This window comes from Python bivittatus, unplaced genomic scaffold, assembly GCF_059951505.1.
Source record: "Python bivittatus isolate LINGU-HERP-01145 unplaced genomic scaffold, Pbiv_v1 ctg000980_np1212, whole genome shotgun sequence".
Taxonomy (NCBI): domain Eukaryota; kingdom Metazoa; phylum Chordata; class Lepidosauria; order Squamata; family Pythonidae; genus Python; species Python bivittatus.
The window spans coordinates 61,332,373-61,358,660 of record NW_028277125.1 but is presented as its reverse complement, the minus strand read 5'-3'; the positions used below and the strand labels follow the sequence as shown (position 1 = coordinate 61,358,660).

Here is a 26,288-nt window from a genome sequence, read left to right as displayed (position 1 = left end):
GACTGCTCTGGGGGAAAATAAACTTCTTGTTCCTTCTTCCAACTTGAATAAGATCCTCTCACATGTCACTAGAAGAAGGTAGCGGTTTTGTACAAATATAGTCACTCAGTATCCTGTAGCTGCCAGTATCCATTATAATAACATGCTAATCTATGTGCTAGGGCATGGATGCACAACACTGCAGGACCAGGACAAAAACTAAATTTGATTAATTAAAATGGAATGAACATTACATTAATTACAATCAACATGACTACTTCCTACATATTTAATAATTTCCACCTTCTGCCACATTGTTACAATTTCGTGGCAACAGATAGGCCATGGGGGTTACACCCAACATTTTTCTGGACTGAATCTGTACATTCATATGTTAGGGGACTGGCATCCATAAGTATATTTTTCTTGTGCAATATTTGTGTTGCAATTAATTATATATGATTACATTTATTCATAGAGATTGAACTTATTTCAGAAAGCATGAAACAGATTTTTATGGACATTCAACTTCCTCCTTGAAGAGGAAAGCTTGGTGCCAAAGAATTTCCATCTGGTTTTGGCAGCAGAAGATATGCTACCACTGCTATATCACCAGAAGTGCTTTGCTACAAAGTGGTACCAAAGCAGGATGTGTTAGGCGACAACACAGGTCAGCAAAATCAAACTCTCAGAAATCTCATAAAATGGGTCCAGACCTAAATTAGCTTTGGAGATGGTGGAGTAAACTCTTTCACTGAAATCAGTGGAAAGGGATGAGAAATACTAAAATAAACAGGAAAAGTTCTAAACCCACAGGGCTTTGGATGCAGAAAAGCAAGGTTCACAGATTCATCTGACCTCCATAAGCCATAAAGATCTGTTAGATATTGAGGTCCCTAGGTTAAATGTTTTGGTGATTTTTTTTTTTCACATAGACATACGAACAGAACTTTCTCAATCACAGCATGTCAAAAATAAGAGAAAATCAATCAGGGGTAGCCAAGTTCCGTCATTCCAAATTTAGTGAACTAAATAGTCTTTGTTTTTTCCTTCAAAAAAGTAGCAGTTGTGTCTGTGTGGTCTATAGATCAATGAATTCCTCTGCCTTCAGGATTTATTTCAAATGTATCTACCAGAAGGTTTATTGTTCGAATTATAAAAGGTAGATTTGCAATGTTCCTCAATTTGTCCTAAAAGGAACAGATAATAAACAACATCTATTTATGTTCCAATGACAGGTGAGCAGATGTGAGATACAGTATCTATTTATTTTTCTAGTATTTTTGACAATACAAAGGCAGATTTAAAAAAAGGAAAACATTCACAAAAAAAATAATTTCTTGCATTAAAAGAGTAAAATAAAATCCAAGCATAAGCATTAGCATTAAGATGAGTAGTTATAATACCTATTTTTTATTTTAAAAAATTCTTCACAATTAAGAGTAAGAAGCCATCAGCTTTTATTCTAATCATTTTAGCGACATACAACTGAACTATTTGAGACTTGAGAAGGAGAGACGTCTGAGACAAAACAAGATCATTTATCATCCTTGGAGGAGAAAAGGGATTTTACAGCCAACCTTAAAATTAATCCCAAATGAATGTCTTTCCTTCCAAACAGATTGAAAACTGGCAGGTCACCCCTCTGCAAAGGAATTGTTTCTGTCTACCCAGTGGGAAGGGCACTAGGACCCCGCAGGGGAGCAGCTGGAGAAAAGCGAAGAAGACAACAATTTGTTCCATTATATTGAGAACTGTAAATGTTGGCAAGGGCGGTTTTTCACAGGCCTGCCTTCTTTCAATAAAGGTTTTTAGTGCCTCCTGTTGCCAGCTTGGATGATTTGCTCAGTTCTTGCAACGGTCAACAGATTTGATCTTGCCAAGGGGGGAAAAAAGCCAACCCACCAACAGTTGAAATTAAAAAAAAAAAAAAAAAAACTGAAACCAAAGCCCAACTCATCATCAGCCTATGCAGGAGCAGGAGGGGTTTCGGAGTTAACTGCATGCAGGAAATATCTCACATCCTGAGTTTCAGGACTCTTTCGCTCGCTCTGTAACTGTATTAATGGGGCTGGGAGCAGCTGATCAAAGTTTGTCTTTCAGTCTGGATTAAGATGTCAGAGCGGCTCCATGCAGGACGACAACGCAACCCTCCTTCTCCTCACCCCCCGACCCAGATATTCTGTCTGCTGCTCAGCCTCTTAATAGCACCGCCATCCGGGTCTCGAGGTAAGTCGGCCACCCTCACGTCTCGAGAGCTAACCTCAGCGCCTCGTTCTTGCTGCGAGCGCCCGAGCCAGCCAAAATGCCGGGAAGCCGCGGCTTTCCCCCAAGTTTTGCCGGGGCGCTCTCGACGGAGCCAGGGTGTCACGAGCGCCCACATGTTGCACAGAGTTTTGCCCCGCCAAACAAAGAACCACCCCTCTTTCTTTTTTTTTTGGCTATTTCGCGTATCTGACTTTTTATTCCTCCCTCCTGTGCGAGCGGGGGAAGGGAGCAAGTTCAGGCGGGCAGCAGAGCGCTGTGGCTGTTCCCAGCCTGGTAGGATGGAGGCGACAGCTGCCTTTCGGCGCTCACCCGGCGCGTAGGACATTCCCGCCGGCTCGCCGTGGCCCTAACGCCTCCCACGCCCCCTCCCGCCTTCCCTGGGCGAAATTTCCCTCAGCCGCCTCGCCTCGCCTCGCCGCTCCGCTTTCCTTTCCCGCTCGGCGTTCCTGCCCGTGACTCCTTGCAAACTGTTCTCTAGCGGGGGGCCCTCTTCCTCCTCGCCACCCCCGCCCAGCCCGGTTAACAGCCCTGAGGAGGAAGCAGGTAACAGCAGGTGAAGGGTCGCTCCACGGTGTGAGAAACCCACCCGTTGAATTTCTGCCTGCCATGGTAGATTAACAACGAACCGTGTCATTCCCTGAAAGACACTGAGGCAGAAATGCTTCCTCTCTCAGTAGCTTCATGGAGCATCACGGTACCTGTTTACATGTTGGGCTGAAAACGTCGAATTAATTATTCACACAATCCATTCTGCAGTTTTCTCTTGGCATTGCTGTCACTTGCAAATAGAAGTGCACGTTTTGTTTTTTCTTTTTTTTTCTATATCTTCTTAAGAATAACACTGCTGAAAAGAGCCACTGGGGTCTTTCCATGGGCAAGGGATTGTTAGATTATAATCCTCTGCCTGTTTCCATAGAAATAGGTAGAATTTATTTCTAAACATACAGTAGTTGGGTGCAGCAAGAATATGGAAAATGTTGACTTGGGGGCATGTTTGGAACCTTTAAGCTGTTTCTCACTTTTTTTTGATGGAAATACACTGATATATTTGAGAGTAATTAATATCCTACAGAAGTTCAGAAATAGCCTTTGCTGAATTCAGTAGGACTAGCCTCCCAGATTGTATAGGTTTACAATCTTTAAATTGTTCAAAATAGGACTATATTTAAAACAATTACTTTGGGAACAAACATTTCCCCAGTCTAGGTATCCTGTTGTAGTTAGGGTATGCTAACTTACTGAAAGAAGAAGGAGCTTTGTTGCTCAAATTTTGATTCTAGTACCTACATAACAATACTGTAATCAGATCTAACTGCAAGCCTGAAATAATGGAGTTGGTGTGATCTTCATCCACACTTTTCTTTCTTTTTCTTGTAAGCTGTATGATGCAATAACAATACGTTAGAAAAATGGGAAGATTCCTATTTGTGTATGCCAAAATACTGCACTTGTTGAAAGTTAAATCATGTGTGCATCTCAATCTAGATTAATCAATAATTGAACTGACCTGTCTAAAAGGTAAGCACATTGGCAGATTGGCATAATCCTTTAATATAAAGAGAATAATACCAGATATGTTTTTCTTACAAAACATAAAATAATTATTTTCCAGTTCCACGGATATTTTCTATTTAATTGCTATGATCTGAAGAAATTCTTTGTCCAGGCTTCCTCCACAGCTGAATGCCATTTTGCAATATTTGTGTTTTGTGTTGAATGAGCAGGACAAATAGAAGTTATGTTGCCCAGTCTGAAGTGATAGAAGCTATCTCATTACTAATGTTGCAGAATCAGCCAAGCATTTTTTCTTGGAGAACAAACATTCCTTTCTGCTAAGCTTCTTGGATCTAAGACAGTTTAGGATTTTACATCCATCATAACAGCTGCCATGTGATTGTTCCAATGTCTCTTGTATGACACACACTAGATTTAATGCTCTCTCTATGGCAGAAGGTTATTGGTCTGAAGGTGAAGGATTTAGAATCTGTTGCTTGTTCAGATCAAATCTCTTTTTATGGAAAATTAGCATGATGGTGATTCTCTCTTTTGGAAGAGTTCAAGACATAAAGGTCATTTGCCTTCAGATCCTAAAGAGCTATTCTTGGTTTGCTTTAGTGATTACTGTGACTAGTGTGCCTATTAAAGCCCTGACCAATCTGTGCAATGCAGAAATCATTAGTTGCAAGATCATTAGTAAGGGACCAGTCCTATTGAACAGAACCAACTCCTTTGGTGTACCCCTGAGCTAAATTATAAGAAGGCAGTTGGGAAACATCTAGAATATAAGGAGATAGAAAATTAGAACAAGTGCAAGTAAACTTTAGTAAAAGCTCATTATCTAGCCTACTTTGACAATGAAGAAGCATTTTTTCCTTCACTACAAACAAAAGTAGAATTTTCCAAGAATTTTAAAACGTCTTAATCATGATATGGAATTATTAATAGGCTTTATAGTAATAGTCCTGGCTTTGGGGCTTCCTATAGGAAGTATTTGTGTAGCGTTTTTTGGGATAGGGGCTGCCTGGATGGTAGGAATTTTAAAAAATATTCTCTTAGACATTTGTATTATGTTAGCCGTTAGGAATTTTAGTTTAATTACTAGACTCTGAAATTAGGGAATGGTTTTAGCTTAGTGTTTTGTGTTGTACTGTTGGTACGTGCTCATTGAATTCCTAGTCTGGGCTGGAGATCAATGATTTGCTATGTTTTCTTTTAAGTGTTGGGTGGTGCCTAGAGAACTATCTTTGAGGCATATTAATAAATAAATACTGACTTTTCCAGACTTCTAGGAATCACAGATGAAGTAATACTATTTTGAGTATAGAGGCAATATTTTGAAATTCATTAGCATAGGTTTCAGCCAGTTGTGCAGTGAAATATTGTGCAAACACAATTAAGGGAGAACTACTAGTAATATTTTACTTTCTTCTGAAAATGTTCATGGAGTGGAGCAACTGATATTTGGGAAAACCATTTCCTAGTCATCATGGCATGTCCTTCAGATGTATGGCTTTCAACTCTCAGAATTCTCCAATCAATATGCTCATTGCTGAGGATTCTGAGAACTGAAATCTATACCTTGGAAGAGTATCTAGACTGGAAAAGACTGATCTATATAGTGTTACTTCAACCTTCTTACAATTAATGACTTCATTCTGGAAAAAAATGGTAACTTGGACTTCATACTATTATTTAATTGTTTATATGAAAATTTATATCCAAGACTCTAGTATATATGCACATTCACAGTGATAAGAGTATCTCTGAGCTTTTAAATCTGAAGCCTGGAATTAGGCAAACATATTCAGACATACAGATACATTGAACAAGCAGTACGTATGAACAGTAACATTACTGAAAGAGAGAACAAGCCACATTGAAAGTAACATGAAGAGAATATTAGGACTGGAGTGGAGCACTCATGTCATCTCATGAACCTAAAGGTCTCTGGGCTTAAATTGTACAAGTTGTAAATTGTGCAAAAAATATATTGTGCTGATGCAGGGAGAGAACTTTGGAACAAAACATTGCACAGGACTGTGAACACTTAGTTGCCAACGAAGCCTGTTTTCATTTATCTCAAAGATGCAAAAGTGGATATCACTGATACTAAACCCCCCACTGAGGCCCATTTCTGAGATCATTCTCCATGCTTCAGACAGGGAAGAAAACCATTCTCTTTGCTTACTGGAACATGGAGAAAAACTACAGTTTCTGCAGTGATAGAGCAAGAACAAAAACTCCCATTCTTGTGGTTTATAGATAGCTTTTCTTTGGGGAATATTTAGTACAGCTGAAGCTTTCCTGTCCTTGCACGAGGTCCAAGTTGAACACCTCCACCAATGGGTCAGCTTAAACTCAGCATGCCTTTTATCTTCCCCTCTAGAGAATGTGTTGGTGGCCAAGATCAAGCTATTCTAGCTGGTCCTCCAGACCGAGAAATACTAGAACATCTCCAGATATTTTGAAAATATTTTGTATTTTCTCCTTTTGAGGAAAGCATTAAGTAGAATTGCACTAGCAGGCATTTCGGGTAGACCTTCTTGCCTGAAATAATGGCTCTAAAGATTGTTAGAAATTTATTTTACAAGTGGTTTGCTCTCTGCTATAGAATTAGGAATTTAACGCCCAACTCCCAGCAACTCTGAACACCATCCAACAATATCAAGAGACTACCAGTAAATTTTAAAAGCTTTATTTTAGGAATACAAGCATCTCATATTCACAGAATTAAGATTCACTTTTAATCACAGAAATGTAACATAACAAGAAATCCTTCTTGTCATTGGCCAGGGTGAGGGAAATCCAGGAAAGTTTTCTGAGATTATCTTCAATGAAGTGGAAGTGGGATTTCTAATTCTCCTTACTTCAGTTTTCTTTTTATAGGCAATGTTGGATTACCATAGCATTATAGCTGTGTTGTAACTGATTGATGATTCTTCATCAATCTGCAGAGGTCATTCGCCTTTGTAGGCATAATTAGGAAGTTCCTGTATGTGTCTATACCTGATCATACCATAACCTCAGGGAGTACAAGAAACTTGTCAGAATGATGGATTTGGTAAATTCTCTATCTCTTCACAGTCTGGTTCATCTTGGCATGTCTCTGAACATCTTTGCAATCATATCTCACTTTCAGTGAGTATAACCCTTCCACTTTAATATCTGACCATTAACTTACCTAATAACAAGATCTTAGCTGCCTTGCATCTTGCCTAAAGGAGAGAAAGGCAAGATAGCCAAAACATCACCATACTTGTAGATAACTCCATTCAGTTCATTTATTTATTTTAATCAATTTAATTTTAATTGATTTAATTTGGTTTAATTCACGACTTACAAGTGATGAGGGAGAAGGAATTGGGACTCACTGGGACTAGGGAGAAAGAATTAGATCTTGCTTGAGACTGTGGAACCAGATGGCCAGCTGCCATGCTGCAGGTTTTCCTGTGAAGATGTACAAAACTAAGGATTGTCAGACTACAGTGCAATGTATGTTTTTAATATAGGGCTGGAAACAAATGAACATTTGAAGAAGTGCTTATGTTATCAGTTGGCAGCCAGGCACTTAAGGACTAATCTTGGGAAAAGTAATGCAATTAATGACATATATACATGAACAGTGCAAGGCAAAATAGAAATGAGGGATAGGTTGAAAAATATAATGAATATATAGCTAAAACATTTGAAGATACCTGCATCTCAATTTTATGAGAAGTGAGTGATGCTGGAATAATGCACAAAAGGTGGAACATGCACATACATGAGAACTGAGTTTTATTTTTATGTGCATGCTTTGTGTTGATATGTATATAATATGTACTTATGCTAACACCATTTTTTCTCAGAAAGGGTATCTGAAGAATTAAGAAAAAAGTGAAAAGGGCTTCGTGAAAATTTGAAGAATAATACTGGGAGGTTATCCACCCAAAAGTTCTTAATAATTTAGATGCCTGTAGTTGCTGTAGGATCCTCAAATTTAGTTCAGATTCCAACTTAGAGAAGAGAGAGGAATAATACCAGATGAAGGAAAAGCAGATTCCTTGTATAAGAAGCCTATGTTGGAAGTGAGTAAAATCTGTATAATATTGTTATGTTTGACATGGAGAAGGGATTATTAATTTTGAAGAGGTTTTTTTTTCCATTTAAAACATACACACAAAAAATTATGTTAATATAATGAAAGATGTTCCTGGAACAATATCAGTTTTCATTCAGTACTTTTCCTGTCATTCCGTGTTTAATGTATAAGTAGTTAGTGTTGTTACATATATGCTGCTATAGTCCAACAAATCTGAGCAGTTTACAAGTCCCATTTGCTAATCCCACATTGATTTTTAAATTTAAAATAGTTGTATAAAGAAACTTCAGCAATCCTTTACCTTTCACACCAACAATCAAGCCATGCAATCTTAACTGAACGCTTTTGTAGGTATGTGTCGTGTGTAATTTAGGACTGCTTTTGTGTTTTGGGGAAAGTAAATGGAATGTGCTGTTGTGCTGATGTCTGTCTTGTGGAATTTCATAGGTATCATCAATGTATCTTTTGGTCTGGTCCAATATAGCTCTTTTTTGTTTTTTCTTTATCTTGCTATGACAATTTAGATCCTTTCAAGAATAATCTCCTTTCCTTAGACATTTAGAGTGTTATCTAGAAAATCATCCCTTGCCTCTTTTTCTGTATCCTTGGCCTTAAAAAAAGAAAGAGAACTCTGATTAATATCATTGTCAATGCAATGGCATTGGAACATGAACATTTAGCTGAGAAGCAAATCCTTTATTTTTTTCTCTCACCCAAAACCCTTATTCCTAAACCATCCCCAGGGTGGTGCATACCCCTGCTACTGCTGACCCTGTTCCACTCCTTTGAAGATAGTTAGAAAGAGAAAAAGTGAATGGAACAAATCTTTCTTTGGCCTTGTCACTTCTTTATTATGTGTGCTCAAAGCAGTGGTTGGAATCCTGAGTCTAACTAAGTGGCATGTCCTAAAACATCAGGTGGCAAACTTTTACAGACTTAAATTTTGGCCACATAGCTTTCATACCACTTTTATAAGCAAAATAGCCTATAACATTAAGTAAATAATAAGGTACAGGAAGTTTTGGGAAGGCTGCGGGCAGAGGAGTCCTGTTTCTTCAGAATGATGAAATGAGCGTCCCAACACAAGCTCCATCCCTTACATAAAGGTAGTGTCACAACATAGGTACAAAGGGGCAAAGCTTTGCTGCAACATTAAATGTTAATTTTGTCATTTTCACCATCTCCCCACAGAACTCTAAGGCTGCAGGTCTTGGAGAAAAATGGGACAGGACTTTTGATGACAGATACTGCCATGGTGAATTTACAAATATTTTGTTATTTATTAATAACAACACTGACAGGCTTTTCACAAATATCTTTAAGGCCTTTTAAGGTGGGAACCTTTTCTTTCTCCATGGAAAAAAATGACTCTGCACAGGTATGTCAGGAGCCATACTATATTCCAGTATCCATGTAACCACAGTCCGAAGTTGGAGAGGTGTCCTAATGTAGGTAACATGTCTGTGTAATAGCATGGGAAAATATCAGCTGATTTAGAATCATCAGCGAGGCACGTTGCTGACGGATACAAAACTTACCTTAATCTTTTCAGCTCTTATTAATCTTGTGTCCTTGTAGGATTCAATTTATAATGTATCTCAGACTGAGGTATGCTGCTTCCAGGTAAACAGCACACAGAATCCATAATGTAATCAACATGGTATTGGTATTAGTTTTAAATATAAACCTGAGATATTGAAACTTCAAACAGTAAGTGGTACATACAGAGTAAGCACTTCACAAAGCAAATATGTGATATTTCATAATATAATGAATCTAAAAGCTCTATGAGAATCTTCAAGAATCTATAAGAGTAAGGTTTAAAAACTACATGGGTTTTGAATTATCCCTCCCATGTCTCTATTGCAAGGAACATCTAAGCTTGTAGAAAAATATTTATCTTAACCATTTTTCTTAGAACTATGTGAACTCAAGAAAATCAACAATCTTTAAGATAAACATAGATTCGATATTGGCATCTTTCCTTATTGTCAGAGCTCTCCTTTAATCTGAACTCTTTTAGCTGTTGGTTTATTTATTGTTATACCACTTTGTGTGTGTGTGTGTGTGTGTGTGTGTATACATTCTCTTTCCTCTTTGAATTTCATTGAATAGGATTTGCTTAATATGAATTAGGGTTGAAACTTTCACTTAGAGCCTGCAAGCATTTGGACTAATCTTTTAGTCGCATCCTGATGGGCTCTCATTTTGGCAACTTTACTTACTACACTTAATCCAAACAGTAACATTTTACTTCAACTTTTTAAGAAAGTCATTTAACAACACAATGGCCCATTAGGGTCAGGTGTCTTTTTGATTTCTTGCCAAAAGATATATGGAATACTTTAGCATCATATGCACAGCATGTGTGTGCAAAAAAATATAAAGATGGCAGTTACGATCATAAGATCAAAGACTTGCCCATTTTGTACATGCATCAATGTTGCACATACAGTACTTATAATGGGACAGGGCTTCAATTGCACCATCACAACTGCCACCTTGACTTTTTTGATCATCTGACAGCCACTGAATATTTTGAACAATTGATTAAAGTACCTCTGAATCTGTCCTTAATCCATGACATTCCAGCAATATATTTGGAATAAGCATGATTCCTTCATTGGATGAATGAGTACTGTTTTTCCTGTAGCAACTTTGTTCAGACACGTTGTTAAAATATGAATTGATCCTTATTTACCTAGTTGTTGCTGCTGAAAAGCATTGTCACATTTGAAGAACGGCCTGAAGTTTAGTTATTTGGGGGGAGGGGGCTACTTACCTAGTGAGTTTTTGTTTTTTTTTGTAATGCCTAAATATGGCTTCTTTCTCTTTCCTTTCCTTCCTTGTTTAGTTAATTCTTCCCATTGGCTCATTTACATGCAGTTTGCTTGTTTCCTTTGCACTCCTTCCCACTGTGGTACAGCAGCCCTTTCTGCTATATCCATACTTTTTCTTTTTTTCATTATTTCCTTTGGAAGGAAGGGCTTGTGTGTGCATATATGTTTCTCTGGTTAGTATATAATTAGTACAAGGAATAGTTAGTATATGCAGATATGGAATTCTTTAATGTTATAAACGGGGTGCCTCATTTTACAGGCAATTAGTTTCAGTCACTTTTTTACTGCTCACGTACCATGGCCACTCTGGGGGTGTGTGTGAAAAAGTGGAAGAAAGTAAGCATCACTTGACTCTCTTCACAATGGTGCTGACCCTAACCAGGCCACTATGGGTATTTTCCTTTTTTTAATTGTTCACCAAAAACATGAAAATAAACATCAAAATAAAACAAAAATGTCAGGATTTTCTTCCTTTACAAAGGCTAGAAGAATTATTTCATAGTAATTTTATTAAAAATTACAATTGCAAAGATAAAAACTAACACAAACTCAAAGAGAAAAGAATAAAAAGAAAAAATAGAAGGTGCAGAAAAGAAATAAAATAGAAAGAAAAATAGAAAAGAAAGAAAAAATAAGAATATGGTACAGAAAAAGAAAGAAACATATAAAGAAATGACTTCCCCCTTCATCCCAACAAGTATAAATAATTTTAGTAACTTATCACCTTCTCTTAAAATCCAACAAATGATCTCTTCTTCCCATATCCCATTTCTTATCTATAAACAAATCCATAAATCCGCGTCATTTCAGTCCTGATCAGCAAAAGTTCATTAAGGGTTACCAGATATAACAACATATCTATTTTAACCTTGGTCAAATAAACCAACTTTATATTCCTTCCTTTTACTTTTAACAATCTTGATCTTTAGTCCCTTCAAATAATGTCCTAGAACTTGATTTCTTTTCATTTTTCTTTGTTCCTTCTCATAAAATTCTTCAAAGTTTTAACAAGCCTGTTTTGTAAATTCAGTATAGGAAAATTATCCAGATCACTCTCTTGATTTGTTATTTGTATATCCCTTTTAATTATGAAGACATCAGCTGGTTTATTTTGTATGTCCAGTGTAGCACCTTTTTTTCATATCATTCTTGTAGCCTGTCATTTTTAAATCTACTTTCAAATCAGTCTCGATCTTGTCAGGTAGAACTTGTTCCTCTTCCATAACATCTTTTAAACACAGTCTATCTATAGAGGCAGACACTCTTAAAATTAAATTTTGGGTCCATTGTTCAACAATATCCTTCAATATGCCCAATGTTAAAATATTTTGCTTCATTCTGTATTAGTAAGTCAAATTTAAGTGTTCTTCTTTAATTGTAATCTTTAGTTCCTTCTGGTTCCCTCTAGTGTCCAACCTTCAAAGTCTCATTCTATCATGTTTTTAAGAGAATTCAAAACAAAAGCATTTTCCCACAGGAGGCATTCTTATAATTAATTCCAAAATCTTATTTCAAACCCATCTGGACCCTTAGTCCATTTGTAACTTTCCAAAATCAAAGTTCTAATCACCCTTTTGCTGTTCATTCTCCCCCAAAATTATTTTTTTAAATCCTTAAACTTGTATTTAAAACTTTTTTCATTAAGGATTGAAGGAAACTCACTGATGTTTTCCAATTTGTTGATCCAAAGGCTCCTAATAGCTAAAAAGCAGCTAACAAGCAATTTCCCAAAGTGATTAGAAAAGAAAGTATGCAAACCCAGTGTCCTTAAAGGCACCAACTGTGATTTGAGGAAGACGGCTATTCCCTCATCTCCCAGAGCTCTAAACCCACCAGAGACCGCTGTCTCCTTGCAAGGAGCAACTGTATGGAGCACTTATGGGTGATGTGAAGTCCTCTCCTTGTCCAGAGAAGAATTACGAAAAGTTGGTCTACTTGCTGGCTCTTCATTCCTCTGTGGTCATTGGCTCCATTTTTAGTGGAGCCATCTTCAGTTTGCCATTTCTTCCCCAGAAGTCAGGCTAGAAGAACTTTTACATGACCAATTAGGTTATCACAGGAGTACACTGCCAGCATCCAAGGTGAATGCATTGCTTCACAAGTTTTGTATAGTTTAATATTAGTTCCTATAGAAAAAATCCTCCTAATCTTTGCTTGACATCACATTAAGCAAACAAAATGAACATACAGACATCAGCATTTACAAGAGCTAGAAATATTTGGGTCCTAATGACATGAACATGCATTCATCTATTTTGTATGTTTCAGTATATTTTTTTATTGTACATTGCAACATTTCAGCAGCACTATTGTTTTGACCCTGTGAACCTCTTAAGAACCAAGATATCGCTAACATGAAATATATTTTTAAGCTGACTATGGGCTTTTATCCACTGCAAGTAACTATGGCTTTCTATGTCCCACCAAAAACCTGCTTTCAGTTATAACTGTAAAGTTTCAAAAGGGATAATTATAGTGAAATGTTGAATAAGAGCTACTATTCAGTCCAAAATAGCTACTATTGCATTTGCATTGTGGTGCAGTGCTTGCAGAATTGAGCTTGTTGTAAATAATGTATCCTGCAAACCCAGAAGGATTTGTTCAAAGAAATATTATATTTGCTCTGAAAGGTGGCAAGCAGAAACTCTTCTGTCATGACACAAGCATGATTTCACATGCTAAGCAGAATGCTAATTGGGAAGAAAGATGTATCCAGAGCCCTCAGTGTTTATGATGCAGGTCTATTCTTTTAAAAACTTGGATTGTCCTTTCATTAAGGGAATTTCTGCCAAAGTTATTGTAAAGGCTCCTAAGCCAGGTCAGTATCTAACAAACTAATGCAAGAGAAAAACATTCAAAAGTCTGAGCTTTCACAATGCTACTAGGCTCTCCCTGAATATTTTATACTAATAGCCCTCAGCATGGCTTTCTTACCACTTCTGTATATATTTGTGGGATAATGTGAATGATTGGGTTTCATGCATACAACTGCCTTGGGAAATAAGATTTTTCTGCTTATGTGCTATACCATTACTTATATTGTTATGAAACAAAAGGCTTTTTCAACATAGTTGCAGGTTACAAATTCAAGATTCTAATTCAATATCAATCTTAAATTAATTTGTATGTTTTTAAAAACCCATATTGGAAGAGCCCTAAGCCTTTTTGCACCAGATTGATTACATCTGTTTTAGTACTGAAAGAATCTGGCCATCATCCTAATGTTTCTTGCATATTTCTTTGGTGCATCCGACTCAGAGCTTTTTTTATAGTCTGGCAATTTGCATTGCCAAGTCCATGTGATATAATATAGGCTGTATGCCCTGATTTCTTCTTCAATTGAACAAAGGCTGTGTTAATATATTTTTTTTAATTTTGAAAATATAAATAGATGTGCACTTCTAAAATATATTTGTTTTATAAAATAGCTGCATGTTCAGAAGTCCAAATCAAAGAAAGCAAAGTGTAAAAACAGCTTCTATGCATTTGAAGGACTCATTTTTTATCTCTTTTTAATATAGTCATCCTGTGTTTTGACATGGCTTGTCCTCTAAAACACCAGGTATGTTCAAGCACAACACATTCTGGCATCTAGTTAAGTAATGACAGTAAACAAGAAATAAACAGTTTATAAAAATGCTTACATCAATATACAATCAGGCTCAAAATGCTTGATTTAAACAAGCTCTGCTTTCACCAAATGCCAAATATATGCTTGAATGACTAATGGAGTCATATGGTTCACAGAATGAAGCACTTTATTGTATATAGTCCTGCACCCTTCCAAAAGTTATGCTACAGAAATTGAGATTATGCTGAGATTAAGAAGATCCAACTGTTGTATTTGCTTTTGTTGTTTAGAGTTCAGTGGGCCAAGAAGTGAAATCAGCCATCATGACTGTATCATTTTAACTTTCATCTTTGAAAGACAATTTAGCATTGCTAAATTACCATCCTTATGTTAATGTGTCAAAGGTAACTTTTTAAAAGGTGTAGAGAATTTGAAGAAAAAAATAGATCTTTCTGCAGCCTATTTTATCAGTACATTATAACTCTGAAGGGAATAATTCACAAAGTGGCAGCAGTTAAGCTTTCTTTGAATTATAGAATTGGAACTTTGCACATTATTTTTTTGGTTAAACATGCTACTTAGCTAAATTGTTAGAACTCATCTTTCTCATGCAAGCAGTCATGAATCTGAGCAACATAAAAGATCAAATGGATTTGCAGAAAACCCCTGTGTAGATCAGTTTGAAGTTGGCAGCCCTGTCAAATTAGAGAGAGGATACATTTTAATTAGAAGCAGAAGGAACTGAACATTACATTCAGAAATAGATGGAATCTTTTAGCTGCTCTTACATTCTCAGGCCTGTCAAAAGACTTAGTTAATTTATACTGTTCCTAACATATTTTTACAAGACTGTTGATTTTATAGAGAAGTAAACTATAAGAAATAAATGAACAAGATAGACTTAAGATTTAAAGAAAGTGAGGGATATATTCATAAATACATACTTTGAGGGAGTAAAGAGGAACTTTAGCTGTAAACAGTAGGGCTTGCATATGCATAAGGACCTAATGCTAAATTTGTATTGGTAACAGGCAGTTCTAGATATTACAAGACCTTTGATTATTCTTTTCTGAAGAATAAATTGTTGCTTTTGTTACACTGGTTTGCACAAACAGATTTCCAGTGCTACAGGGTGGTGGGAAAGCTGAGTAGTTCCCTTAAATTTCAATATCCCTAGAATAGGATTACACCCATCTGACCTCCGGGGACAAGCTCTTCCAGAGAGAATGTTTGCCCTAGTAGGTAGACCAGGCCAGGAATTCAACCCCACAGGAAGGTTAAAACTACTTTTATTGAGATTGGCTATAATAAGAGAATCTTGCAAGTTTGTTTGTACTGTACCTCTTTCCCCTTCTTATAGTTGTGAATCAGGGAAGTGTCTGCCTGAGCTACTTCTGAACGTTATCTTTTTCTGGACTTAAAAGAAAAAAATGCTGCTGCTGCTACTGCTACTACTGAGAATATTAAATACAGAATTGTATCTACTGGAAATCCTCTGTTTCCCTAATGCCCCTCTTAAAGAAACTCTCTATTCAGAACAGCTATGGTGTTCAGGAACTTAGGGAAAGTGCTGCTTGGTGTTTTATAGAAGCATATTTCATACTTTCCTTCATGTTTTCCTTTGGAAATCCTTTCAAAGATTTTGAATATGCACATTTATAGAAGGTGTTTCCTTAAAATATTCCTTCCCTATTCCATTTGCAGATGACTTGTGACAAAAGAGAGACTATAACTGCAACTAGAATCGTTAAGATGGAAGATCCAATCCCAGCTGTGTGCTGGAATCCAAATTAAAGCATCCAAGATAGATGGCTATCTAGCCTCAGCTTGAGTATCCAGTGAAGGGAGGACCACCATGGCTCCGAGTAATTGGTTCCCCTGTCAATCTGCTGCTAGTGTTAGGGTTTTCCTCCCTAAGATCTGACTTTACATGCCCCACATTCTGGAATGATAGAAAACAGGTCTGACTCCCTGTGATGTAACATTCTTTCAGTTTTTAAAGAGTACTATCATATCTTTCTCAGTTTTCTCTTTTTGAGGCTAAATATTCCCATTTTCTCCAGTGTTTCTAGTCCCTGATCATCGTCCTTCTCTGAACCTATCCTAATCTCTGCATCCTCCTTGAAGTGCCCAGAACTGACAGTATTCAAGGTGGGATGTGGCCAGTGCAAAATAAAGTGGAATTACTGTTTCCCATCATTTTGAAACTACTGTTGATGCAGCCTAAAACTGCATTTCCGGCCCCCAACCCTATCACATTCTGATCATTCTCAATTTGCAAGCAAATTATTCCAAGTCATTTTCGCAATGAAAAATTTCACATTTTCACTATTATCAAGCCAGGTAAATCCCATTTTATAGCTCTGCATTTGATGTTTCTTTCCTAATTGAATAATTGTGCAGTTGTCTTAAGTTTCATTCTGGTATTTTCAGCCCATTTCTATAATTTAAGGTTTGTAAGAGCATGCCCTCTGAATGTTAAATGAATTATTTCATGATTTTTTTTCATTAAAGTTGGGTTGGGCAAAAAATAAATATAATAAAAGATAACCTTTGTCATCTTTTCTTGATTTAGGCTTACCCTTATCTGCCATACTCATAGATCTTTATGTTTTCTTTTGCCACCCATTTTGAAAAGCTAGACATTAAAAATTATGTATAAAAAGTCACTAACATATACATCTATAGATATTCAAAAGATTACCGACATGGCATGCCAAAAATTGCCAGCCAGTAATGCTGGGATTGCTGGATGGATTTGACAGATAAACAGCTGGATCTATGGGTTCATAATGTGTTTTGTTTGGGTTTGGGTTAGCACAATGAACAGATAGCACTATTGTGATGTCATTTATAGCAGGGTTCCTCAACCATGGCTGGCTGGGGAATTCTGGGAGTTGAAGTCCACACATCTTCAAGTCGCCAAGGTTGAGGAACCCTGATTTATAGAATATGGTTATTGCATATCTATGGCTTGTTCTATCATGCTCGAAACATACCATAGTTTATTGTAATATGTGAGTATGAAAACATGAATTTTCTACATTCCATTCCACATATGTATATAAAAAATAAGGCTACATACAATATGGCTTAAACTGCAGAGATTGTTCTTCATTCCTTGCTTTAACATCTATATTCCCCCTACATTTTTATTCAGTTGTCATGAATTCTGTTTACCATTAGGTTTTATTGTTCTATCCACTAGATGTATCTTCTTTCTATATTTCTTTATCCATTTTGGCTTCACAACCTTTATTTCATACTGGCATATTTCCGTGTCTCTCATAAATATCATTGCTCTCATATATCCTGTCAGCTTTTGTTTTCAGATTTATTTCTAGGTTATGTTAAAAGCTACTACTATAATTTATTTAACTTGTATTTTTTCTTGCAAGTTTGGTTTTCAGCTTAGTTAACTTTTTATTTCTGAAAATGTTTTGTGTCTGGGTTATATGTAAGTTTTCTACAGGAAACCTAACCTTATGATTTGCAAATAGACATTTGGTTCTTTTGCAAGTAAAATTGGATTTATTGCCTGACAGGGAGAACAAAGGATATGCCTTAATTACAGAACAAGTCTCTTCTCTGTCCTAAGAATAGCTGACATACGATTGAGCAGATCATCATGGATGAATTAATAATGCACAACTGAACTTCATTCTTTGGTGATTCAACTAAACAACTGATGTAATGGAACTCTTATAAAGTGATGGGGTAGGAGGTTGGTGGTGGATGTTTGTGTAGTTCTAAAAAGTAATCAATTGCATATACTTGCCATATGTGGGAATATGCTGATGCTTGAGATTCATACACAAAGAAACAGTTCACAGTTGCTTGAAACTCTCATGGTCCCCCCTAGGGAATATTAATTGGTAACAGTGGTGGATGTACATTAGCTCTTATATCCAAGGCATTATGTTTCCTAATGGCAGTTGCTGATAAAAATGAGCAGGAGGGCGCTTATTGGCTTACCATAGGCATGTGTTTGGTCCCTCTGGCAACAGAATGCTGGGCTGGATAGATCTTTGTCTGAGATAGTAGTCTTTTCTTAAACTCTTAGAATTTGCCCATTGAACTTACAGAGCTCATGCCCATTTTGAGTGAATCAGTATCTTTGTTGGCTGATCTCAAAAAGTTGAACAAGATCAGGCCTAGTTAGTACTTCTGTGGGAGACCACAAGGAAATACGATGTTGTAGGCTAGACTGAGAAAGAAAGAAAGCAAGAAAGCATGTTGGAGCAATACAGTGGCAAACAGAAAATGAAAACATGGCTATATTCGTGAAATCATGGGGACTAAGCTTGACCAAAAGAGATTTTATTTGGATGAAGTGGGTGGATTGATGTAAAAAAAATATAGTGAGACTACTTCAGATCTCTTCAGTTTCACTGAGCACGTGTGTGTATGTGAGTGTGTGTGTATGGATGTATGTTTGAAGGGTTGGTTCATACAAATGATGCCTACTTGAGAGCGCACTATTATCTTTATGTGGTCCACAGGTTCTTTTATAAGAACAACTATGAAATATGATACAACTTTCACATTTACTTAGTTATTTGCTTTACCTGTTTCAGTTAAGCGACTCTCAAGAGAACGTAATCATGACATTAAAACAGTCATGGTATAATACTATAAGCAATTATAAAATGCCATAAAAAGGGAAAAACTTAAGTAAAAAACATAGAAACAACCAACCAAAAAGAAAGAAAAAAGATGCTGTCATTTAAGAATCAAAAATCCCCAAAAGTGCTTTAAATAATTTTATAAAGCCTAATATGTGCTAATTGAATTTCAGGGAGCAAAGAGTTCCTTTTTTTTTTTTAATAGTTTTTATTAAAGAAATTTTTAACAAAGTAAAAACCATAAAAGAAAATAAAGATAGTAAAGAAAAATAGTAAATAGTGAAAAAAGGAAAGGAAAAGAAAAATTATAAAGAAGCAGCTTCTGATCTTCTAGACAGCAGTTATAGGTACATCTATATTTTGCCCTCTCTCTCTAAAGTTACATCATAATTTCCTTCTTTCCATAAGCTACCCATTCTAACTAATCTTCAAACCCATAAATCACAACTTCATTTTTCTCTTTTTTTCAGCAAAAAGTCCATAAGGAGTTTCTACTCACTGATGAATGTAACTGTTGATCTTTCTCTAATCAAATAAGTTAATTTTGCCATCTCTGCTAGTTCTGTCATCTTTACCAACCATTCCTCCATTGTGGGTATTTCAGTGTCATTCTGTTTTTGCACATGTAATAGTCTTGCAGCAGTAATCACATATAAAAATAATCTTCCATGAGGGGCAAAGAGTTCCATAATACTGCAACTGCTATGAAAACATGTTTCTGGGTGTCCGTCCCCAGTACCTCATGGAAGGGGGGAACATGCACGCTTTCTATCAGGCGGATTAAAACTGAGCAGCAAAGGAAATTTGGATATATTTTGGTGCTGAGCCATGCAGGGCTTTAAAAGTCAAAACCAGCACTTTGAATTGCACACAGAATAGATAACCACTGCAGAGCCCAGAGCATAGGTGTGACATGCTCATGTTGGTGAGTACCTGCTAACATCTGGGTTGCTGCATTCTGGAGTAATTGAAGCTTATTGATTACCTCAAAGGCAATCCTAAATGCTGATTGAATTTCAGTAATCCAGATGAGTAGTAATGACAGTATGAGTCGTGAGATCTTCCTGTTCCATTAAGTCTGCAGCTGGCATACCAGATGAAGCTGGCAAAAGACTCACTGGTCATGGCCTCCACTTGTCCATCTGGCAGTAGTTCTGGGTCTATGAGGACCCGAAGTCACAAACCTGCTCCTTCAGGGCAGCAACAGCCCATTAAGACATGTAACTGGAGATATCAAGAAGCTGTGATGGACAAACAATAACTCCATCATGGGTTATATCAAGACCTATGCTCTCCCATCTTAGTGCTTCTTCATTGTCAAGTAGGACTTAGATTGGGGACTCCTTCAAATAGTAAGCCATTTAAAAATAGCCTCTATAACACACAGCAGTAAAGTATCCTAAAATTGTATCCAAAATCATAATGTAAGAAGCAAATGGATCAGAAGAGTAACAGGAAAAAGGATTTTCTATTGTTGCTTTGTTGCTCTATCACACTTTTTTCTCTACACTTTTTTCCTGTATGTCCATCTTGTTTGTGCTTTCAAAGTGGAATCACTGCGAACTGGAACCAAAAGAAAGACATAAAAAGTTATTAAAATACATATCAGAATAAGCCTTTATATTTACTGATTTATGTTTATACTTTCAGATTTACTTAGCAATAGTTTGTACTGCCAGTGCCAGTCTTTCACTAACATGTAATATTTTTAAAAAATTATCCTAGGAGAAATTGCTGAAAGTAAACTGGAATCCCCTAGGCAGTGGATTCAAAGAAAACAACTAGAACACTATGGCATAACCGTCCCTTACCTTTTGAGTGGTAAACAGTGGAAACCAATAAAGAATCTTTATGCACAGGTAAGTTCTCCTTCAGCAATTTTTTGTACCATCTATTCATGGATTACAATCCAGAGGTGTATAGGAATGCAATCTTGTTTTGGTCTACGGCAGTGTTTATATCTGCTTTCTCCAAACTGAAGCCCTCCAGACTTTTGGGTGGGCTATCTAGGGAAATCTAACACATTTGGCATACCTCAGGTTGAGGGTGTACATAACACTTGTTGCTGTGCAGAATCACCATCATTGCTTAGAGAGGTGATAGCAAATAATTTTATTTTTCTTCAGAAAACTTCCAGGAGAATGACTTGTTATGCTGGCTCATATTTTTGGTTAAGGGTTTAGACGCTCTAGACTTCTAACTTGCCCAAGTAAAAGTGTCATACGGAGGTTTGTTGGTTACTCTTTCTTCCTTCTCATATGCATTCTGATTTGGGGTGAAAAATTTTTTAAAATGCATTACTGTACTTTGTTTTATGATTTGTTAACCAATTAGCAGGTTTCACATGGATGTGGCAGTAAATCTCAATTCTCTGGACAACCTTGTATCTAGCTTCTCAGCAAAAGGTTCATAGACACGACACATTTAGAATAGTTCTCTTTCTTTTATTGCAAACAAAAACAAAGTCAGTTGTACACACAAAATATCTGCGTACTACAGTACACAACAAGCAAAACCTATATAAAAGCCTGTATTCCAGGATTTGAATTCTAAGCCGCTTCCTCCTGCTTTTCCAAGTCAACGGATATTTTGCCATTCTTTTGTTGGCCTTGAGAAGCAGTTGATCTATGTTGACATAGTAATTCTTCCTCGCCTAGAAAATGCTGGTTCCTGCCTTACCAACTTCATTTCTTAGAGCAGAAGGAATTACCAGAACAAAACAAAAGCCCACTGAAAATAAGTTAGGTTGAATAACCAATTGCAGTATTTACATCCATTCAAAAGCTGTTTTTTTGCTTCTTTATATCTTTATATATCAGTTAAGACTCCTTGCAGCACAAACATATGTATATTTAGCAAGAGATAAACTCCAGTATATTCAATAGGGTTTAGCTAATTTTGCAGAGGATTACAGTCTTAACAAAACAATTATCCTTTGTAGCGATTCATCTTTTCAAAGCTAAGTCATAGTGTGTCTCTGTGTCTGTGTATGTGCGTATACAACATATCCTTGATTTAAAGGCCTTGGTTTAGCAGACGTTGGATGCAATGGATAAAATGTCTGTACCCTGTATGTTCTGCACGTGTATATAATACCATTCCCATTTTACACATTTGTAAAGTAGGTAAGATGTGCACATCTAAAATCTCATTTAGATTAATTGACATTCTGCTTTTACAGGCACCCCTTTATTCCATTTGTCTCTTAAACTGGAAGTTTATGTTAAATTATTATTAAAATAGATTCCTATGTCCAATCATTTTTGCTTTCACTAGCACTTTTCCCAATTGGGATAAAAGGAATATTTGCCATTCTGTAAAATAAAATGTTTACTGAAGGACAAGACTTACACCTGGAATTGTAAGCAAGCTAACATAGATGTCTTATGTGTTTAATATCTACATAATTATATTTTTTTGGTTGTTTAATTAGAAACAGATGGTCATCTTTACTTTAGAGATTTTCTGATGATGTGAGTACAGCATGTTGAAAGGTATAAGATTTTTCAGAGAAGAATGATAACAATATTCATGTCATTAGTTTGCTTTCCAATTGCTTTCAATTCAAGGTGAATGTTAAATAAAAAATGTGGTTTAATATAGTGAGCTGCATGGAATAATGGTGCTCCCATTCCTTGGAAACTGAAAATTTAATATAAACATATTTTGATTCTTATTGTGAGAAATTCAGCAATATTGCAAGGGGGACATATAATAATTTATTGTTATCAAACTACAAAAATTAGTCTGCTAGCATTTGTCAAGAATCAGTTTGATTTAGACAAATCTGATGAAAAGGAGATGGTTCAGAAAGATCACTATTCAGACTATAGCTGATGATGGCCATGAATTTTTTAGCTCTGATGAGAATTAAGTTGAATCAAAGGAGGGTGCTCAAGAAACACCACTGTCTAATCCAAGATCAAGCAAGAGTTATGAACATGCCAGGTGGCTTACCTTACCTGGAGCTGGAAAAATGTGGAACGCTCCAGATTTATGAGAGCAAAGGTATATACGTGTTGACAGCAGAGTTGGACCCTGAGGAGGCAGCTTGGAGAGCAGGGAGAAAGAAAGAACTAGACTTCCTGAAGTGTTTAGAAACAGAGAAAGAGCTGGGATAGATAAGAGGCATGACAACTGCCAGTTATACTGTTTCAAAAACTTTCTGATTGCTGAAATTCAGTAACTGCAGTTTCTCATTCTTGAAAATTCTGATTTAAATCTTAGGTCCTGTTTTTCTTATATCCGATTTCACTGTTGTGATACCTGTTTTTCCCTTACTTCACTGATATGATCTCCTGGCCTGTGCTCTCAGACTGTTTATTGACTACTGTGTGTTCTTCCTGTTACTTTTTTTATTTTTTTTATTTTTTTTATCCTGCCTTTATTATTTTTTATAAATAACTCAAGGTGGTGAACATACGTAATACTCCTTCATCCTCCTATTTTCCCCACAACAACAACCCTGTGAGGCGAGTTTGGCTGAGAGCAACTGGCCCAAAGTCACCCAGCTGGCTTTCATGTTAAGGCAGGACTAGAACTCAGTCTTCTGGTTTCTAGACTGGTGCCTTAACCGCTAGACCAAACTGGCTCTACTTACTTACTTGAATTTATTTTCACTTAAAAAATAATAATTTTTGAAGTAAATGTTCAAAGCTTTGTCTTGAACCTTACTCCATAAACTCCAAATAACTCCTTAAGGTTATTTTATTAACACAATAAAATAGTACACACACATACACACAATATTATTTAAGACATCTGAGCCTAAAAAAATGGTTTCCCCTCTTTGTTGCAAGTCCCGCTTTTCACTAAAATGTGGCCTGGAGATGAAATATTAAAGCAGTTTTGTTGGGAAACATGTCAGTAATCTTGAGGTGGCCAAGAAAGCTTTTCTTACATAATCACTTCAAAGTATTCTGAAAGTATTGCAATTTACCTGCAGCCTGAGGCTTGCTTGCCAAGTGAAAATGTTGCTTTGTAGACTATACTGTCCAATTACAAAGGGGTTAAAATCTTGATAAAATTGTCTCGTGAAAAAAATTCTAGCTGCGTACAAAATTCTGCAATTTTACTTGGGAAAGAGTTGCCAAACTGTTGAGATTTTTTTAATATGAGTAGCAACACAAGAACCTAACTAGTTGCATTTTTGAAACCAGCAGAGCTTGTAAATCCTCAGAGCTGTTGAAGCTCAACAGAAGAAAGTAGAAACCCTTAATTCTTAGGAATTAAAAGGCTATTAAAGTGAGTACATCAATGATTTTTACAGCTCAGAAATATAGAGTGGCATGTTACTTCTGCTATAGTTCCCAAAAGAGAAACCGTAATCTCTATAGAATGCAATATATAGAATGTAATACTAGAAGTCCAATTCTTTTAGGCGTTTTGGACTACAGATGCTATAATTCCCAGCCAATATCCCTAAAGTTGTAGTCCAGCATATCTGGATAGCACCATCAGGTTGTGAAGGCTGGTATACAATATGACTAAAATACCAATTCATTAGAAATTCAGCCATTTGTATCAGCCCAGTCCAGACACTCTGCATCCATTTTGTATATTTTTCTCCTAGTCAGAGTTTCTATGTTATATGGAAGAAAAAGTGGAGAAACCTGAAAGCTCATAATTGGAAATTTGGAGGTGGTGTCATCTGGAACGCTGTTCCTGTAATATTCCATGAGGCAGAGCAGTTGCATGCTAAAACTTCATCTGTAGATGCCCTGAGATGTTAAGCTATACACATACTGATTTCAGTCACAGTAACCTCTGCAAATTTTGCAGTATATTTTGGTGCTTTGGACTTCATGTAAATTATACTTGTAATCCGTTACTCCAGTTCGGATACCAGTTTGCTACTGCAGGGAAAATATTCTGGACTGACTGTAATTTAACCAGTTGCTTTGAAGTGGCCAGGCTGAGTAATATTTCTCTTCTGCTATTCTGTGGCACAAAGAGATTTGGCTGTAAGTGTGTCTAGCTTGGCTTGTGAAGATTGTTGGCTTCATCTCAGAGTGATCCTGGCTAAATCATTCTCACTTGCCTATCTTGCTGCTCTAGCTGAAAACTCTTCAGAGTTTCATATAAAGCTGTTTCCTGATGAGAATGCTTCTGTTGCACTTTTTTCTATTGATCTACCTGTTATGTGATACTATCTTAGACCAGGATCTCAAATTCCCAGCCAGTTGATTTGTTCTTTGTAGCACTTCATAATACATGTTGTTCTCTTAATTCAAGTCTTAGGATTAGTTATCATAAAATACAATTTGCTCTCACTTAATAGGACAGCAAAAGTCTGGAATGCCCCATGGCCTTAACAATAGCTTGAAAGCTAGAAATAATTTGATACCATTATGGAGCATAATACACCATAAAGTACAATGTTCACTCATGCAGGATTCATTTAACTTTTTTGTTGTTGTTCCATACTCCTTGCCAAAGACCATGTTCCTTTTATGTTGATGCTCACAATATCAAGCCTTATGATTGTTCTTAAACAGATGAAGTTTGGTGTAGTGATTAAGGCATTGGACTAGAAACTGGGGAACCGTGAATTCTAGCCTTCCTTTAGATACAGAAGCTGGCTGGGTGACTGTGAGCCAGTCACTCTCCACAGGGTTGTTTTTGTGGGGAAAAATGGATGGAGCGTTATGTATACCACCTTGAGTTTTATAAAATAAAGTCAGGATGTTAAGTTCCTTCCATCTGTGTCTGCCCTAGGGCTCTCCCTCATGGCTGAGTTAAATTGCTCTCCATCTTGGGCTAGAAGGAAGTTGCACCAGCATACAAACTACTGTCTCCACTGGCAATCCCTATCCTGCCATTGGCATGATGCCAACAAATGGTGGTATCCTTATGTATAGCGTTCCAGACACTTTAGAGACAAGGACTGGTGGATAGCATGACTTGATTTTCCTCCCCTCCCACCAAACAACATGAACTGGTGGGGAAATGCCCACTAATTGCTCTTTTAATTTGGGCTGGAGGCTAAGGGAGAAGGCAAGTGTGGAAGATGACTACACAAACAAATTAAGCTCTCTCTCAATATTCTCTGTTTTTTTGCAAGTCTTTTGCATGGGTGTTCAAAAGAAACAGATAGTTAGGCTTATTTTGGATAGGAATTTAGTACTGTTCTGGAATACTGCTATCGTGGAATAGTCTTAACATGTTTCCAAAGAAAAGGGTATCAGCTTGTTTGTTTATTTAACAGTATTTACAATCCGCCACAATCCCAGAACTTTGGGCAATGTCCAATAAAAAGAAAAACAAATAAAAGACAAAACAATATAGCAATAAAACTGTACAATAGTGGAAAACTTCACACAATAAATGCCAACCCAATGTTTACTGAAATTCATCATCAGTAGGAATTGTTTCTGGCTACCTCACTTCCCTTCGTAATCTATTAAGTTGCTTGGTATGCAAAA

The 26,288-nt window shown here is 36.6% G+C and overlaps 1 protein-coding gene across 3 annotated transcripts in view; it reads left to right on the top strand.

Moving 5' to 3' along the window:
• Nucleotides 1-1,594: 1,594 nt before the first annotated feature.
• Nucleotides 1,595-26,288, top strand: part of ADAM12 (ADAM metallopeptidase domain 12) — a 291,574-nt gene continuing 266,880 nt past the window's right edge. For 2 of the 3 annotated variants that reach the window (XR_015794354.1, XM_088131906.1), the window contains exons 1-2: nt 1,595-2,208; nt 20,590-20,723. Coding sequence is in view for 2 of the 3 variants with exons in the window: in XM_088131906.1 (XP_087988032.1) it covers nt 2,094-2,208; nt 20,590-20,723 (249 nt within the window). In the remaining variant the exon portion in view is untranslated. The remainder of the gene's footprint in view (nt 2,209-20,589; nt 20,724-26,288) is intronic. The other variant, XM_088131905.1, reaches the window with a different exon arrangement.